This window comes from Apostichopus japonicus, chromosome 12 (assembly GCF_037975245.1).
Source record: "Apostichopus japonicus isolate 1M-3 chromosome 12, ASM3797524v1, whole genome shotgun sequence".
Lineage (NCBI taxonomy): Eukaryota > Metazoa > Echinodermata > Holothuroidea > Aspidochirotida > Stichopodidae > Apostichopus > Apostichopus japonicus.
Window position 1 is genome coordinate 22,960,226 of NC_092572.1, and position 16,632 is coordinate 22,976,857.

The 16,632-nt window shown below is 35.3% G+C and overlaps 1 protein-coding gene and 1 long non-coding RNA gene across 2 annotated transcripts in view; both read left to right on the forward strand.

The window, feature by feature from the left end:
• Positions 1-133: 133 nt before the first annotated feature.
• LOC139976933 (uncharacterized) overlaps positions 134-16,632 on the forward strand; it is a 47,079-nt gene continuing 30,580 nt past the window's right edge. Inside the window, exons 1-3 of the mRNA XM_071985821.1 lie at positions 134-379; positions 732-789; positions 1,638-1,934. Of these exons, the coding sequence (XP_071841922.1) occupies positions 732-789; positions 1,638-1,934 (355 nt within the window). The 5' untranslated portion in view covers positions 134-379. The remainder of the gene's footprint in view (positions 380-731; positions 790-1,637; positions 1,935-16,632) is intronic.
• On the forward strand, positions 2,937-5,603 carry LOC139976936 (uncharacterized). The gene is made up of 3 exons (XR_011796325.1): positions 2,937-3,050; positions 5,272-5,408; positions 5,497-5,603. It is a non-coding gene; the product is annotated as an uncharacterized lncRNA (long non-coding RNA).

Sequence of the window (16,632 nt, forward strand, 5' to 3'; positions counted from 1 at the left end):
AAGCTATAAAATTTGAAACGGCAATTTGTGAAAAGTTAACGTCCCCAAAAACTACAATTTAATAAAGAGAAAGTTCGTAAACGAGGTCAACATGTGGTGAGTAATATGTATACACATATCTGCAATTAGTGTTGCATCTTTATAATATGTGACATGTCACATACATATAGTGTGTCATAGTTACAAGTGCAAGTCCGTTAGCTAAACAGCTTATAATTTGTCAGCTGTAATATTCGCAGATTAGGTCTTCAGAAGATTACGGTATACTAAGCGTCTCCGTTTTACTTTCGAAAGAAATCTTTGTCACTATTCTTTCCTTTTAAAAACGTGATAGATTATTGGGAGAGTTTTTCATATAGCTATTGAGAACAACAACACGGTAAGTAGCCTAAGCTTAACAAATGTATCATTAAGTGAACTTCCTGTTAGTAACACTCAACAGACATTAAAAAGGATTTTATCATTTTCACTTCTGTTTTGTGTGTGACAGTGAACATATTATATTTATATATATATATATATGAATGAATTTCGCATCAAAACATACCTCGTGTAACATTTTTTGTTTGTATCCAGCACAGTTTATGATCGCATTTATAATCATCACATTTTGTTTTGGCGATATTGTGTAGGCTATTCAGCAAATTTCAGGAGGACGAAATTCGACACATTTACATTATTATCACATATTGACAATAAACGAAAAAAGTTCATGTTTTCTTTTTCGTCAGATGAGAGTTACATCATTAGCGATGCTTTGTTGGGTGCTGTTATGCTTGAGCTTCCTCGGTAAGATATTTTATCTTGAATATGATATAACACTATGCCAATATGGCTTATCCGAGATAAATGTACTAGAACTAACAAATATATCGAGTGAAAGTCGTTTACATTGAAGTGCAGAAAATGCAGGATGATTTGGATTAATGATGATTGCATTAAGGAGTACAATGCACACAGATTCGTTTAAAAAAAAATGCATTCTTCCTTTGCAACGTTCGCTGTGAACCACCGCCACATTCTCAAGCCCTTAATCAACAAGTTAGGCTAAGGGTATTTCTGATTGTGCATACTCGACGTAACATTGCATCCACCTATTTGAATTGAAGATTGAGAACACCATATCGTGTGTATATACAATACAATTACTAGATTTCTACAGCCGTTTTGTTGACAGTGCCATACCCTATATAGCAACATATCCCTCTGCAGTTGTCACAGACATTGGTATTCTAGTGTCCCATTTGTACTCTCATACTGTCAAATTAAATTTCGAGTCTACCAATAAACACTCCACCATTTAACATCTTGAAATTATATAAAGCGATTCCTATTGCTTTCTATATGCTTGACAAAGCCTTCGAACTTTCGTGGATAAGAAATGGCCATTCTTTTTGTTATTCCAAGTAGAAATGGAAGACCAATGATATGCTAACTAATAACATGGAGAAGTAAAGTTAATAAGCTAAGGCGAAGAACGAATCATGTACTCATTCTAAACTGATTTTGCTACTAAGATTTCCATCTACTATCTTAATTATAACATCAACATTCTCATGGTCATAAACACTGTCCTCCTAGCTGTTTAATAACAACGAATGGAATCTCTGCCAACTATTGTTATTTAATAATTCCAGATACCTCATATGCGTCATCGTTGAACATTACAGCTGTTGTAAACACTTCTGTGAGTCTGTCTTGTGTCGTTGGAGAATTAGAACAGTCAATCTGGCTGTACTATCTACCTTCAGAGAGACGTGGATCTCAGCTCACAGTCTCCGATAAGTATGAATTCACTTCTGCTGTAGTTGAAAGCTGTACAGATTGTAACACGTATGACCTTATTATTCCGGTGCTATCCGAGGAAATGAGCGGAAGGTTTGAGTGTCAGGAGGTAGGAGAGATCAAAGAGTCAATCTTTCTTACTGTTGAAGGTATTAACATTGAACTATGGCATATTATCATCTTAATAACCATCATCATCATCATCATCATAATCCTCATCCTCTTCACACTCTTAAAATCATCATCATCATCGTCATCGTCATCGCCATCGCCATCGCCATCGCCATCGCCATCGCCATCGCCATCGCCATCGCCATCGCCACCGACACCGTCACCGTCGCCGTCACCGTCACCCTCATCGTCATCGTCATCCCCGTCACCATCACCATCATCATTATCATCATCATCACCATCACCATCATCACCACCATCCTCATAATCGTCACCTTCATCATCATCATCATCATCATCATCACGATCATCATCTTTATCATCACCATCATCATCGTCATGTGTATTAATTTGCAACAATTTCGAATTATGTATTTAACGAACATTTGTGTAATATTTGTGTAATAGGGGCCTACATGTACATAGAAAGTAGAATACCAAGCACATAAGAGTTAAAAAAAATATCTGAAAAAAATATTGAAATAGCGCCATGTATCCAATCCCTGCCAGCCCGAAAACGTAACGCCGACTTTGTTTTAAAAGGTAATTAAGTAAATGTAATTTTCCAACACAATTTCACAATTTTATCAAACTGTCGGAAACTGTAGAGGTCAAAGCCTTACACGTACATGTAAAGATGCTGATTAGTCCATTCGGTTAATCATATCAGAGGAAATCTGGAGTATTATTTAAACACGTTATTGTCAATGAGCACATGTTAGTATATTCTTGTATACCTAACACACTGATTTGATATTCAGTAGATATTCGGGAATATGAGGGAAAACTAAGTATCCGTGTTCTTTTCTGTATATGTATAGGCCTATGCTGACACCGATATATGTTGTGGCAAGGATGGAAGGATTGGATGGAGTGGGTCGTGGGTCGTGGGTCGTGGGTCGTGGGTTGGGTGAGAATAGGCTAGCCGTTGCCACCAAATTGACATCGTTTGTAACCTTTCATTTCGACCTTTGTTATACTTTTCAAAAGTCGCCCGGAAAGAACCTGGACACGAAAACCAAACTACCGAACGACTGATCCGCTCTCCACCCAGTCCTCTTGCATCGGAACTGTGACTGTGTGATCATCGTCAGGTGCGCATCACCATTCCCCTCGAAAGGGATCAGATACTACACATGATCTTAGCCAAAAAGCCGACATTACCGTTTGTACATTTAAAAGTATACCAGAAGTTATAATATAGACATAATTATCATAGACGTAAAATGGATAGAACTTACCTATATGTTGAACTCCAGTCTTTAATATATATGTCTGTTCAATTCATGTCCTAGCTGGCCACAACTTTGCCTATGCTCTCGGCGTTGTTTGGCGACGTTCAAGATAAGTCTGTTCCGACTGTGGACTAATGTGTTATCATATTGAAAAGCACTGATGAGAACTAAGTTTGTTATACCTTAGTTGGTGTTTTATCTGTTTTGCGATATTATGGTTCTCCTGTTCGGACTATTCCGTACAGAAATACGGAATATTTTTCCTTCTATAAATTATCCTAATTAAGCTTCCTGCCGCATCAATCATATTATAATTAGTTTCTTAGCACAACTTGTGGATAACATCCTCGTAAGATTAGATATACAATTAGTAAAAGGCGCATATACAATAACAACAAATTGTAACGTAAAGCAATGTAATTATTGCAGGTACCGTTTACGTTTCCGCAATGTATTAATATCACGTCTCGCTATGATGGTAATTAGCTTTGTTGTTGGATTAAGTCATCATTAAGCAAATGAGAGTCAGTATAGAAGGTAGGCCTATATAATGTTAAACAAAAAACGGTCTTTCAAAAGATTGAGATAGTTTGAGATATTTTACTTTATAGATTGTTTGTTTTAATGGAAAGTTCAAAACCAATAAATATGTCCGAGAGGTGAGACTGATAACATATGAAGTTGATTCCAGAAAATAATATCTACTTGTAAAGATGTTGATTGCATTGGAGAATACAATTAGTAAACGCACCAGTAAGCGTGAACACCATATTATCTACGACAAGGGCGTAGGAACAGGGGGGGCTGGGGGGGGGGGGGGCGCCAGCCCCCCCAGTGAAAAATGTGGAGGGGCGGAAGTATCATTCCGCCCCCCCCCCCGCTCCGCAAGTCAGAAAACCCCTTTTTCATTTCCAAATGAGAAAAAATCTCATTTGGAGCACCAAATTGCATCTAAGGCCAGGTGAAAATACAAAATTAAGTTTACAAAATGGAGTGGGTGTCGAAGTGTGCTATATTGCACCAAATTGCATCTGAGGCCACCTGGAAATGCAAAAAATTCCAAAGGGGAGGGGGACACCCCCTCCCCTTAGACCCCTCCCCCAGGCCGGCCATCAGTCTTCAGCCCCCCACTCAAAAGTACCTTCCTACGCCACTGATCTACGAAATAAGTAAAATACCAACAAACGCATAATTGAATGAATATGAGCTTATTACATGCACCCTATGCAACTGAAGGCATTGATATCTAAACGCTAAAACAGACACTTTATTAGTCTGAATGAAATAAAACACGATCGAATAATTGAATGAATATTAGCTTATTACATGCACCCTATATGCAACTGAAGGCATTGATATCTAAACGCTAAAAACAGACACTTTATTAGAACGAAAAAAATAAAGTATAATGAACAGAAGTATACATTAAATTAAAAAATGTGTATTTAAATTGTAGATTGTAAATGAGCACATAATAGAAAATGGAAATATATTTTTTGTCTGTCTTTGAACAGATTTACCACATATAATAACTTCGAATATGCTTGTAGCTACCAGCAATTAAAATGATTCATCTTGTCATGTATACATAGGCTGGTTTTCTAGTAACTAAGTCGGATTCAATTGAAGTGGAAATTTTTAGGCATGGAGATAAACTGTAAAATGAATTCACTCTAATTTTGAAATTATTCCTTTGGAAGAGGTCATAAACTCAGGTTTTGGAACTATTACCGTAACAAGCGCCATGTTATTGCATTGGTTTCAATGCTGATTTTGTTTTTGTTTTTTGTTTCTTTAAAAACAACACTAACAATCAATACCAAGTTAATCAAACGAGGCCCGAATGATTGGAACTCGGTGATAATCCTAGAGTCTCTCTAGGCATGCGTGTGTGTAATGGGGTGAAGGGTGGGGCTGGGGAGTGGGGGGTATGTTTGTAAGACACCACTGCTTCTTATCAGTCGTTCTCTATATCCTGATATGTAGTAATTTTATACATGTTACCATCTTTTACAAAATATTTATGAATTGATATTGTTGTGTTATTTACATGACGACGAATGTGTATGCTTTATTACAGCAAACCCTGTTTGTACCCTTACCACAGACTTAACAATCAAGATGTAACAATTAAGATGACAAGCTGTTTAACTGACAAAGACGGGACAATGAAAACATTCACCTCATTAAAGGAAGTCTCAGTTGGAGAATTGAAGAGTGAGTAAAACCATTTTTTTCTTGCACTTTAATGAAAAATGGCCTTGGTATCTGGACTTACACCTGCAAATTCAATATCGTTTTTCAGAGGGTTCTATGCTGAAATCAATACTTCATCTATCGACGTGAAAGCTGAAACAACTTCAGCGCTTATTTCAAACGGACGGACTGCTTCAGACAAAATGGATTTTAGTGAGTTATTAAATATTACAATTTAATTTAAAAAATTATATATATATATATATATATATATATATATATATATATATATAAATGAAAATCGTAATGAGTTGGAAAATCAAGAACAGTGAAAAAACTTTCAGCCTCCACCGGGATTCGAACCACGGGCCTCCCGCTATATATATATATATATATATATATATATATATATATATATATATATATATATATATATATATATATATATATTTAAGCAATACGGACAATCGGCAGGCTCGTTTGTGATCGGGACGTAAGGTTTCATGTCCAATCAGAAATTAAAGTTATCTTATTTCTGGTCTCGCTGCCTCATTTTAATCTAACTATGTATTAACAACTGTATATCATTGTAATTTAATGGCAGAAATCAACGAATGAACGAAATTTGAGTAAACGCCAATTTGTGACGGTTCATTAATCCCCTTTTTAAGTTTTATTTGATTCTTATTAACATTTATAAGTGAAGTTAAATCGACACGAGTCAGCGGACCTGGAAGTTCTATTCCTCAGTCAAGTGCATCTACTTGACCAGGCTCGAATAATTCTACATAAGCCGTGACACTTGCTACCACAGCTGGTGATATTAGTGCAAATGGAATAGGCTTACCACAACTGGGGACATCTCAACATCCTCCCTGACAGGACCGTTAACAGACATCGTTAAGTGGTGATATGTATGTTACAATGGGAGGTTTTAAATCGTTAATCGGTATATTACTATTAATAATTGCTAAAGCTAAAAACGAATTGATGAACTTTTGTTAACTTAGGGATGCTTTTCTATTCAGTCGCTCGTTTGTAGAAAATATATCGTTTGTCATTCAACAAAGTGTTGGTATGTGGCAGGAACATTTTATTTGAATAATGCTCATAAAGAAATCATACAGTGCAGCAATTAGTTGCTTGCAGTACGGCGAATAGGGACATCCCGCAACGACTATTACCGAGGAAGAAGATGATTTTGTTACGCAACTTATGGAAGGTGAAGACGTTTGAATTGCATTAACACTATATGAATATACACAAAGAATAGGGGTGCTACACAAGGATATCAATCCATCCGTCCCTCCGTCCGTCCGTCCGTCCGTCCCTCCGTCCGTCCTTCCGTCCGTCCGTCCCTCCGTCCGTCCTTCCGTCCGTCCGTCCATACGTCCGTCCGTCCCTCCGTCCCTCCGTCCCTCCGTCCATCTGTCCGTCCGTCCGTCCGTCCCTCCGTCCCTCCGTCCCTCCGTCCCTCCGTCCCTCCGTCCCTCCGTCCCTCCGTCCCTCCGTCCCTCCGTCCCTCCGTCCCTCCGTCCCTCCGTCCCTCCGTCCGTCCGTCCGTCCGTCCGTCCGTCCGTCCGTCCGTCCGTCCGTCCGTCCGTCCGTCCGTCCGTCCCTCCATCCGCCCCTCCGTCCGTCCGTCCATACATGCTTATATCACATATGTCAACTAATTCTTTTGGTGACTCTTACCATATTTTATCTCTGTTCTTTTATTTCTCCAGGGTGATGGGTATGAAACCATGATGCGGTTAGACGTCCAATATGTCACTTGGGTTAACTCATCTGCTGAATGTTCTCAGGGAACAAATAGGTGTGACTGTGAGCAATGCGGTGCTGTTAAGAAAGCAAATTATTCAAGAAAGTGGGAACACAAAGAGTTGGTATTGGAGTTCTAGTATACGTATGCGATATGGTGTAATTGATTTTGAATTACAAGAACTTATTTAACAGAGATTCTTGTCGCTCGGACACATTTATGAAAGCAGCTTTAGCACCTTCTGTGACCTACATTAGGCATACGCACCTGACGATGATCACACAGTCACAGCCTCGATGCATGGGTAAAGGTGTTCAGAGCGGATCAGTCGTTCGGTTGTTTGGTTTTTCGTGCCTAGGTTCTTTCCTGGGTAAATTTCCCATGCAACATGCTTGGTCGAGACTACAACGAATAGTTTAACAAAGATAAGTGTTGAGTTTCCTAAACAGCTGTTCCACATTTCTCGATCAACGGGAGTAGAAGGGCTGGAGCGGGCAAAAATTCATTAAAGCCTTATTAAGAAGCAAATGATCGTAAAGAAGAGAAGGTAATTGATAATTTATCAGCCGACGACAGCTTCTTGGACGCTAGGCATGATGTAAACTTCCTTCTAGAGACAAGGTTCATTTACAACTCATCAGAAAACAAAACAAAATGATATCGTTAGTTCCAAACTACGAGTATCAAGAAAATGACTCTTATATACGTGTTGCGTGTTTCTTCCTCTTGTCTTATTTATCAACCGTGTAACTTTACATTGCATTTTGCAAAATATGAGATTGGTTTTTGTTCGGATATCAATATTATATGCAGGACGTACATTATTGATTTATTAATCACTTGTAAGAATGCTGTAAATCTATAACGGGTAAACAAACGGTAGGAAGTGATGAAAATAGACTGAATTCTTTAGTGCATTCTCTGAACTTGCAATTATACAACAGTGTGCACTTTCCTTACTGAAACGATTGGAAGTGAAAGTAAACATTAAAAACTTTATGGATGTTTATTACAAATTTCAAAACTAAACTGAGATACCAAGAAAAGTTGTTGCCAGCATAGCTTCATATTATTATTGTTAATGATGTTGACGGTGGTGCTTTTTTTTGGTGATGATGTATGATGATCCTTTTTGTTGTGTTTGAGGTGATGATAATGGTGTTGGTGGTCGTGGTGGTGATGATAAATGATGATGTTGGTAGTGATGGTGATGATGGTGGTATTATGTGGTGATGATGGTTGTGATTTAATGGATGTTGGTGCTGATTGATGATGATGACGATGATGGGGATGGTGGTGCTGGTTTTAGTGACAGTGGTGATGATAAATGATGTTACTGTTTGTGGTGTTTGAGGTGATGAAAGTGTTGATGGTGGTCGTGGTGGTGATGATAAATGATGATGTTGTTAGTAGTGGTGATAACGGTTGTGTTTGTGATGATGATAGTTGTGTTTTCCGTGGTGGTGTGCTGTTTTGGTGGTACTGGGGAGGAAGATTGATGATACTGTTTGTGGTGTTTAAGGTGATGATAGTGGTGTTTGTGGTCGTGGTGGCGATGCTAAATGATGATGGTAGTGATGGTGGTGACGGTGGTGTTCGTGGGGATAATGGTTGCTTCTCCGTGCTGGTGGTGCTGATAGATGATGGTGATGATATGGATGGTGGTGTTGCTGCTGATGATGATGGTAGAGATGAAGATGATCATTGAGAATATAATAATAAAACCGCATATATTGATACCAAGTTAATAGATCAGTCAACAAATTTACTTTCAGTTTATATCAGTTATGTATAATCTAATCAATATTTAATAATATGTTGCGACCTAAGCTACTTCTTTTTCATAAGCACTTTTCCTAATATCGTGATGTAATGTCATTTAATTATACATAATATGAAATTTTCACCAAATTTAAAAAATTTTGTTTTGTTTTTCAATTTTTGCCCCAAATCGCGACCTGGGTGGTCATAGATAACATCCTGACCAAATTTTAGAAACTCAATTTTTAACACAAATTTGACAACTTTGTAAGGCTAAACCCCCATGATTTTTTCAATTTTTGGCCAAAATCGCGACTTTTTCGATTATTCCTAAAGTTATGCATAGGGATTAGAGCGTCCTTCTCATAACCTACCAGGGATAATATCGTTAATTTTAATCCCTATATGAGCTAAAAAACATATTTATGATTTAATTGGTAGGATAAATTCATAACTTTTGGGGCTTAAAATTAGTGATAGGCCTACTTTGAATTTAGAATGAAACCTATTCTTAAGAGCCCTGGGTGGTCATAGATAACTTCTTGTCCAAATTTGAGAAATTTAATTTTTAGCACAAATTTGATAATTTTGTAAGATAATTTGATAATTTTGTAAGATAACGTTTGGGGCTTAAAATTAGTAATAAGCCTACTTTGAATTTAGGATGAAACCTATTCTTAAGAGCCCTGGGTGGTCATAGATAACATCTTGATCAAATTTGAGAATTTAATTTTTAGCACAATTTTGATAATTTTATAAGGCTATACCCTTATGATTTTTTCAATTTTTAGCCAAAATCGCGACTTTTTCGATTCTTCCTAAAGTCATGCATAGGGATTAGAGCGTCCTTCTCATAACCTAACAAGGATAATATCGTTAATTTTAATCCCTATATGGGCTAAAAAACATATTTATGATTTAATTGGTAGCATAATCTCATAACTTTTGGGGCTTAAAATGAGTGATTAGCCTACTTTGAATTAAGGATGAAACCTATTCTTAAGAGCCCTGGGTGGTCATAGATAACATCTTGATCAAATTTGAGAATTTAATTTTTAGCACAATTTTGATAATTTTATAAAACTATACCCTTATGATTTTTTCAATTTTGGGCCAAAATCGCGACTTTTTCGATTCTTCCTAAAGTCATGCATAGGGATTAGAGCGTCCTTCTCATAACCTACCAGGGATAATATCGTTAATTTTAATCCCTATATGGGCTAAAAAACATATTTATGATTTAATTGGTAGGATAATCTCATAACTTTTGGGGCTTAAAATGAGTGATTAGCCTACTTTGAATTAAGGATGAAACCTATTCTTAAGAGCCCTGGGTGGTCATAGATAACATCTTGATCAAATTTGAGAATTTAATTTTTAGCACAATTTTGAGAATTTTATAAGGCTATACCCTTATGATTTTTTCAATTTTTGGCTAAAATCGCGACTTTTTCGATTCTTTCTAAAGTCATGCATAGGGATTAGAGCGTCCTTCTCATAACCTACCAGGGATAATATCGTTAATTTTAATCCCTATATGGGCTAAAAAACATATTTATGATTTAATTGGTAGCATAATAACATAACTTTTGGGGCTTAAAATTTGTGATAAGCCTACTTTGAAATTAGAAGGAAACCTATTCTTAAGAGCCCTGGGTGGTCATAGATAACATCTTGATCAAATTTGAGAATTTAATTTTTAGCACAAATTTGAGAATTTTGTAAGGCTATACCCTTATGATTTTTTCAATTTTGGGCCAAAATCGCGACTTTTTCGATTCTTCCTAAAGTCATGCATAGGGATTAGAGCGTCCTTCTCATAACCTACCAGGGATAATATCGTTAATTTTAATCCCTATATGGGCTAAAAAACATATTTATGATTTAATTGGTAGGATAATCTCATAACTTTTGGGGCTTAAAATGAGTGATTAGTCTACTTTGAATTAAGGATGAAACCTATTCTTAAGAGCCCTGGGTGGTCATAGATAACATCTTGATCAAATTTGAGAATTTAATTTTTAGCACAAATCTGATAATTTTGTAAGGCTATACCCTTATGATTTTTTCAATTTTGGGCCAAAATCGCGACTTTTTCGATTCTTCCTAAAGTCATGCATAGGGATTAGCGCGTCCTTCTCATACCCTACCAGGGATAATATCGTTAATTTTAATCCCTATATGGGCTAAAAAACATATTTATGATTTAATTGGTAGGATAATCTCATAACTTTTGGGGCTTAAAATGAGTGATTAGCCTACTTTGAATTAAGGATGAAACCTATTCTTAAGAGCCCTGGGTGGTCATAGATAACATCTTGATCAAATTTGAGAATTTAATTTTTAGCACAATTTTGATAATTTTATAAGGCTATACCCTTATGATTTTTTCAATTTTTGGCCAAAATCGCGACTTTTTCGATTCTTCCTAAAGTCATGCATAGGGATTAGAGCGTCCTTCTCATAACCTACCAAGGATAATATCGTTAATTTTAATCCCTATATGGGCTAAAAAACATATTTATGATTTAATTGGTAGATAATCTCATAACTTTTGGGGCTTAAAATGAGTGATTAGCCTACTTTGAATTAAGGATGAAACCTATTCTTAAGAGCCCTGGGTGGTCATAGATAACATCTTGATCCCAATTTGAGAATTTAATTTTTAGCACAATTTTGATAATTTTATAAGGCTATACCCTTATGATTTTTTCAATTTTTGGCTAAAATCGCGACTTTTTCGATTCTTTCTAAAGTCATGCATAGGGATTAGAGCGTCCTTCTCATAACCTACCAGGGATAATATCGTTAATTTTAATCCCTATATGGGCTAAAAAACATATTTATGATTTAATTGGTAGGATAATCTCATAACTTTTGGGGCTTAAAATGAGTGATTAGCCTACTTTGAATTAAGGATGAAACCTATTCTTAAGAGCCCTGGGTGGTCATAGATAACATCTTGATCAAATTTGAGAATTTAATTTTTAGCACAATTTTGAGAATTTTGTAAGGCTATACCCTTATGATTTTTTCAATTTTTGGCCAAAATCGCGACTTTTTCGATTCTTCCTAAAGTCATGCATAGGGATTAGAGCGTCCTTCTCACAACCTACCAAGGATAATATCGTTAATTTTAATCCCTATATGGGCTAAAAAACATATTTATGATTTAATTGGTAGATAATCTCATAACTTTTGGGGCTTAAAATGAGTGATTAGCCTACTTTGAATTAAGGATGAAACCTATTCTTAAGAGCCCTGGGTGGTCATAGATAACATCTTGATCCCAATTTGAGAATTTAATTTTTAGCACAATTTTGATAATTTTATAAGGCTATACCCTTATGATTTTTTCAATTTTGGGCTAAAATCGCGACTTTTTCGATTCTTTCTAAAGTCATGCATAGGGATTAGAGCGTCCTTCTCACAACCTACCAGGGATAATATCGTTAATTTTAATCCCTATATGGGCTAAAAAACATATTTATGATTTAATTGGTAGGATAATCTCATAACTTTTGGGGCTTAAAATGAGTGATTAGCCTACTTTGAATTAAGGATGAAACCTATTCTTAAGAGGCCTGGGTGGTCATAGATAACATCTTGATCAAATTTGAGAATTTAATTTTTAGCACAAATCTGATAATTTTGTAAGGCTATACCCTTATGATTTTTTCAATTTTGGGCCAAAATCGCGACTTTTTCGATTCTTCCTAAAGTCATGCATAGGGATTAGAGCGTCCTTCTCACAACCTACCAAGGATAATATCGTTAATTTTAATCCCTGAAGAAGCTAAAAAACATATTTATGATTTAATTGGTAGGATAATCTCATAACTATTGGGGCTTAACATTTGTGATAAGCCCACTATGAATTAAGGATGAAACCTATTCTTAAGAGCCCTGGGTGGTCATAGATAACACCTTGATCAAATTTGAGAATTTAATTTTTAGCACAAATTTTGAGAATTTTGTAAGGCTATACCCTTATGATTTTTTCAATTTTGGGCCAAAATCGCGACTTTTTCGATTCTTCCTAAAGTCATGCATAAGGATTAGAGCGTCCTTCTCATAACCTACCAGGGATAATATCGTTAATTTTAATCCCTATAAGGGCTAAAAACATATTTATGATTTAATTGGTATGATAATCTCATAACTTTTGGGGCTTAAAATTTGTGATAAGCCTACTATGAATTAAGGATGAAACCTATTCTTAAGAGCCCTGGGTGGTCATAGATAACATCTTGATCAAATTTGAGAATTTAATTTTTTTAGCACAATTTTGATAATTTTATAAGGCTATACCCTTATGATTTTTTCAATTTTTGGCCAAAATCGCGACTTTTTCGATTCTTCCTAAAGTCATGCATAGGGATTAGAGCATCCTTCTCATAACCTACCAAGGGTAATATCGTTAATTTTAATCCCTATATGGGCTAAAAACATATTTATGATTTAATTGGTAGGATAATCTCATAACTTTTGGGGCTTAAAATGAGTGATTAGCCTACTTTGAATTAAGGATGAAACCTATTCTTAAGAGCCCTGGGTGGTCATAGATAACATCTTGATCAAATTTGAGAATTTAATTTTTTTAGCACAATTTTGATAATTTTATAAGGCTATACCCTTATGATTTTTTCAATTTTTGGCCAAAATCGCGACTTTTTCGATTCTTCCTAAAGTCATGCATAGGGATTAGAGCGTCCTTCTCAAAACCTACCAGGGATAATATCGTTAATTTTAATCCCTATATGGGCTAAAAAACATATTTATGATTTAATTGGTAGCATAATAACATAACTTTTGGGGCTTAAAATTTGTGATAAGCCTACTTTGAAATTAGAAGGAAACCTATTCTTAAGAGCCCTGGGTGGTCATAGATAACATCTTGATCAAATTTGAGAATTTAATTTTTAGCACAAATTTTGAGAATTTTGTAAGGCTATACCCTTATGATTTTTTCAATTTTTGGCCAAAATCGCGACTTTTTCGATTCTTCCTAAAGTCATGCAAAGGGATTAGAGCGTCCTTCTCACAACCTACCAGGGATAATATCGTTAATTTTAATCCCTATATGGGCTAAAAAACATATTTATGATTTAATTGGTAGCATAATCTCATAACTTTTGGGGCTTAAAATGAGTGATAAGCCTACTTTGAATTAAGGATGAAACCTATTCTTAAGAGCCCTGGGTGGTCATAGATAACATCTTGATCAAATTTGAGAATTTAATTTTTAGCACAATTTTGAGAATTTTATAAGGCTATACCCTTATGATTTTTTCAATTTTTGGCCAAAATCGCGACTTTTTCGATTCTTCCTAAAGTCATGCATAGGGATTAGAGCGTCCTTCTCAAAACCTACCAGGGATAATATCGTTAATTTTAATCCCTATATGGGCTAAACAAACATATTTATGATTTAATTGGTAGCATAATAACATAACTTTTGGGGCTTATAATTTGTGATAAGCCTACTTTGAAATTAGAAGGAAACCTATTCTTAAGAGCCCTGGGTGGTCATAGATAACATCTTGATCAAATTTAAGAATTTAATTTTTAGCACAAATTTTGAGAATTTTGTAAGGCTATACCCTTATGATTTTTTCAATTTTGGGCCAAAATCGCGACTTTTTCGATTCTTCCTAAAGTCATGCAAAGGGATTAGAGCGTCCTTCTCACAACCTACCAAGGATAATATCGTTAATTTTAATCCCTGAAGAAGCTAAAAAACATATTTATGATTTAATTGGTAGGATAATCTCATAACTATTGGGGCTTAACATTTGTGATAAGCCCACTATGAATTAAGGATGAAACCTATTCTTAAGAGCCCTGGGTGGTCATAGATAACATCTTGATCAAATCTGAGAATTTAATTTTTAGCACAAATTTTGAGAATTTTGTAAAGCTATACCCTTATGATTTTTTCAATTTTTGGCTAAAATCGCGACTTTTTCGATTCTTCCTAAAGTCATGCATAGGGATTAGAGCATCCTTCTCACAACCTACCAAGGGTAATATCGTTAATTTTAATCCCTATATGGGCTGAAAAACATATTTATGATTTAATTGGTAGGATAATCTCATAACTTTTGTGGGCTTAAAATTTGTGATAAGCCTACTATGAATTAAGGATGAAACCTATTCTTAAGAGCCCTGGGTGGTCATAGATAACATCTTGATCAAATTTGAGAATTTAATTTTTAGCACAAATTTTGAGAATTTTGTAAGGCTATACCCTTATGATTTTTTCAATTTTGGGCCAAAATCTCGACTTTTTCGATTCTTCCTAAAGTCATGCATAAGGATTAGAGCGTCCTTCTCATAACCTACCAGGGATAATATCGTTAATTTTAATCCCTATATGGGCTAAAAAACATATTTATGATTTAATTGGTAGGATAATCTCATAACTTTTCGGGCTTAAAATGAGTGATTAGCCTACTTTGAATTAAGGATGAAACCTATTCTCAAGAGCCCTGGGTGGTCATAGATAACATCTTGATCAAATTTGAGAATTTAATTTTTAGCACAAATTTTGAGAATTTTGTAAGGCTATACCCTTATGATTTTTTCAATTTTTGGCCAAAATCGCGACTTTTTCGATTCTTCCTAAAGTCATGCAAAGGGATTAGAGCGTCCTTCTCATAACCTACCAGGGATAATATCGATAATTTTAATCCCTATATGAGCTAAAAAAAACATATTTATGATTTTATTGGTAGAATAATCTCATAACTTTTCGGGCTTAAAATGAGTGATTAGCCTACTTTGAATTAAGGATGAAACCTATTCTTAAGAGCCCTGGGTGGTCATAGATAACATCTTGATCAAATTTGAGAATTTAATTTTTAGCACAAATTTTGAGAATTTTGTAAGGCTATACCCTTATGATTTTTTCAATTTTGGGCCAAAATCGCGACTTTTTCGATTCTTCCTAAAGTCATGCATAAGGATTAGAGCGTCCTTCTCATAACCTACCAGGGATAATATCGTTAATTTTAATCCCTATATGGGCTAAAAAACATATTTATGATTTAATTGGTAGGATAATCTCATAACTTTTGCGGCTTAAAATGAGTGATTAGCCTACTTTGAATTAAGGATGAAACCTATTCTCAAGAGCCCTGGGTGGTCATAGATAACATCTTGATCAAATTTAAGAATTTAATTTTTAGCACAAATTTTGAGAATTTTGTAAGGCTATACCCTTATGATTTTTTCAATTTTGGGCCAAAATCGCGACTTTTTCGATTCTTCCTAAAGTCATGCATAAGGATTAGAGCGTCCTTCTCAAAACCTACCAGGGATAATATCGTTAATTTTAATCCCTATATGGGCTAAACAAACATATTTATGATTTAATTGGTAGCATAATAACATAACTTTTGGGGCTTATAATTTGTGATAAGCCTACTTTGAAATTAGAAGGAAACCTATTCTTAAGAGCCCTGGGTGGTCATAGATAACATCTTGATCAAATTTAAGAATTTAATTTTTAGCACAAATTTTGAGAATTTTGTAAGGCTATACCCTTATGATTTTTTCAATTTTGGGCCAAAATCGCGACTTTTTCGATTCTTCCTAAAGTCATGCAAAGGGATTAGAGCGTCCTTCTCACAACCTACCAAGGATAATATCGTTAATTTTAATCCCTGAAGAAGCTAAAAAACATATTTATGATTTAATTGGTAGGATAATCTCATAACT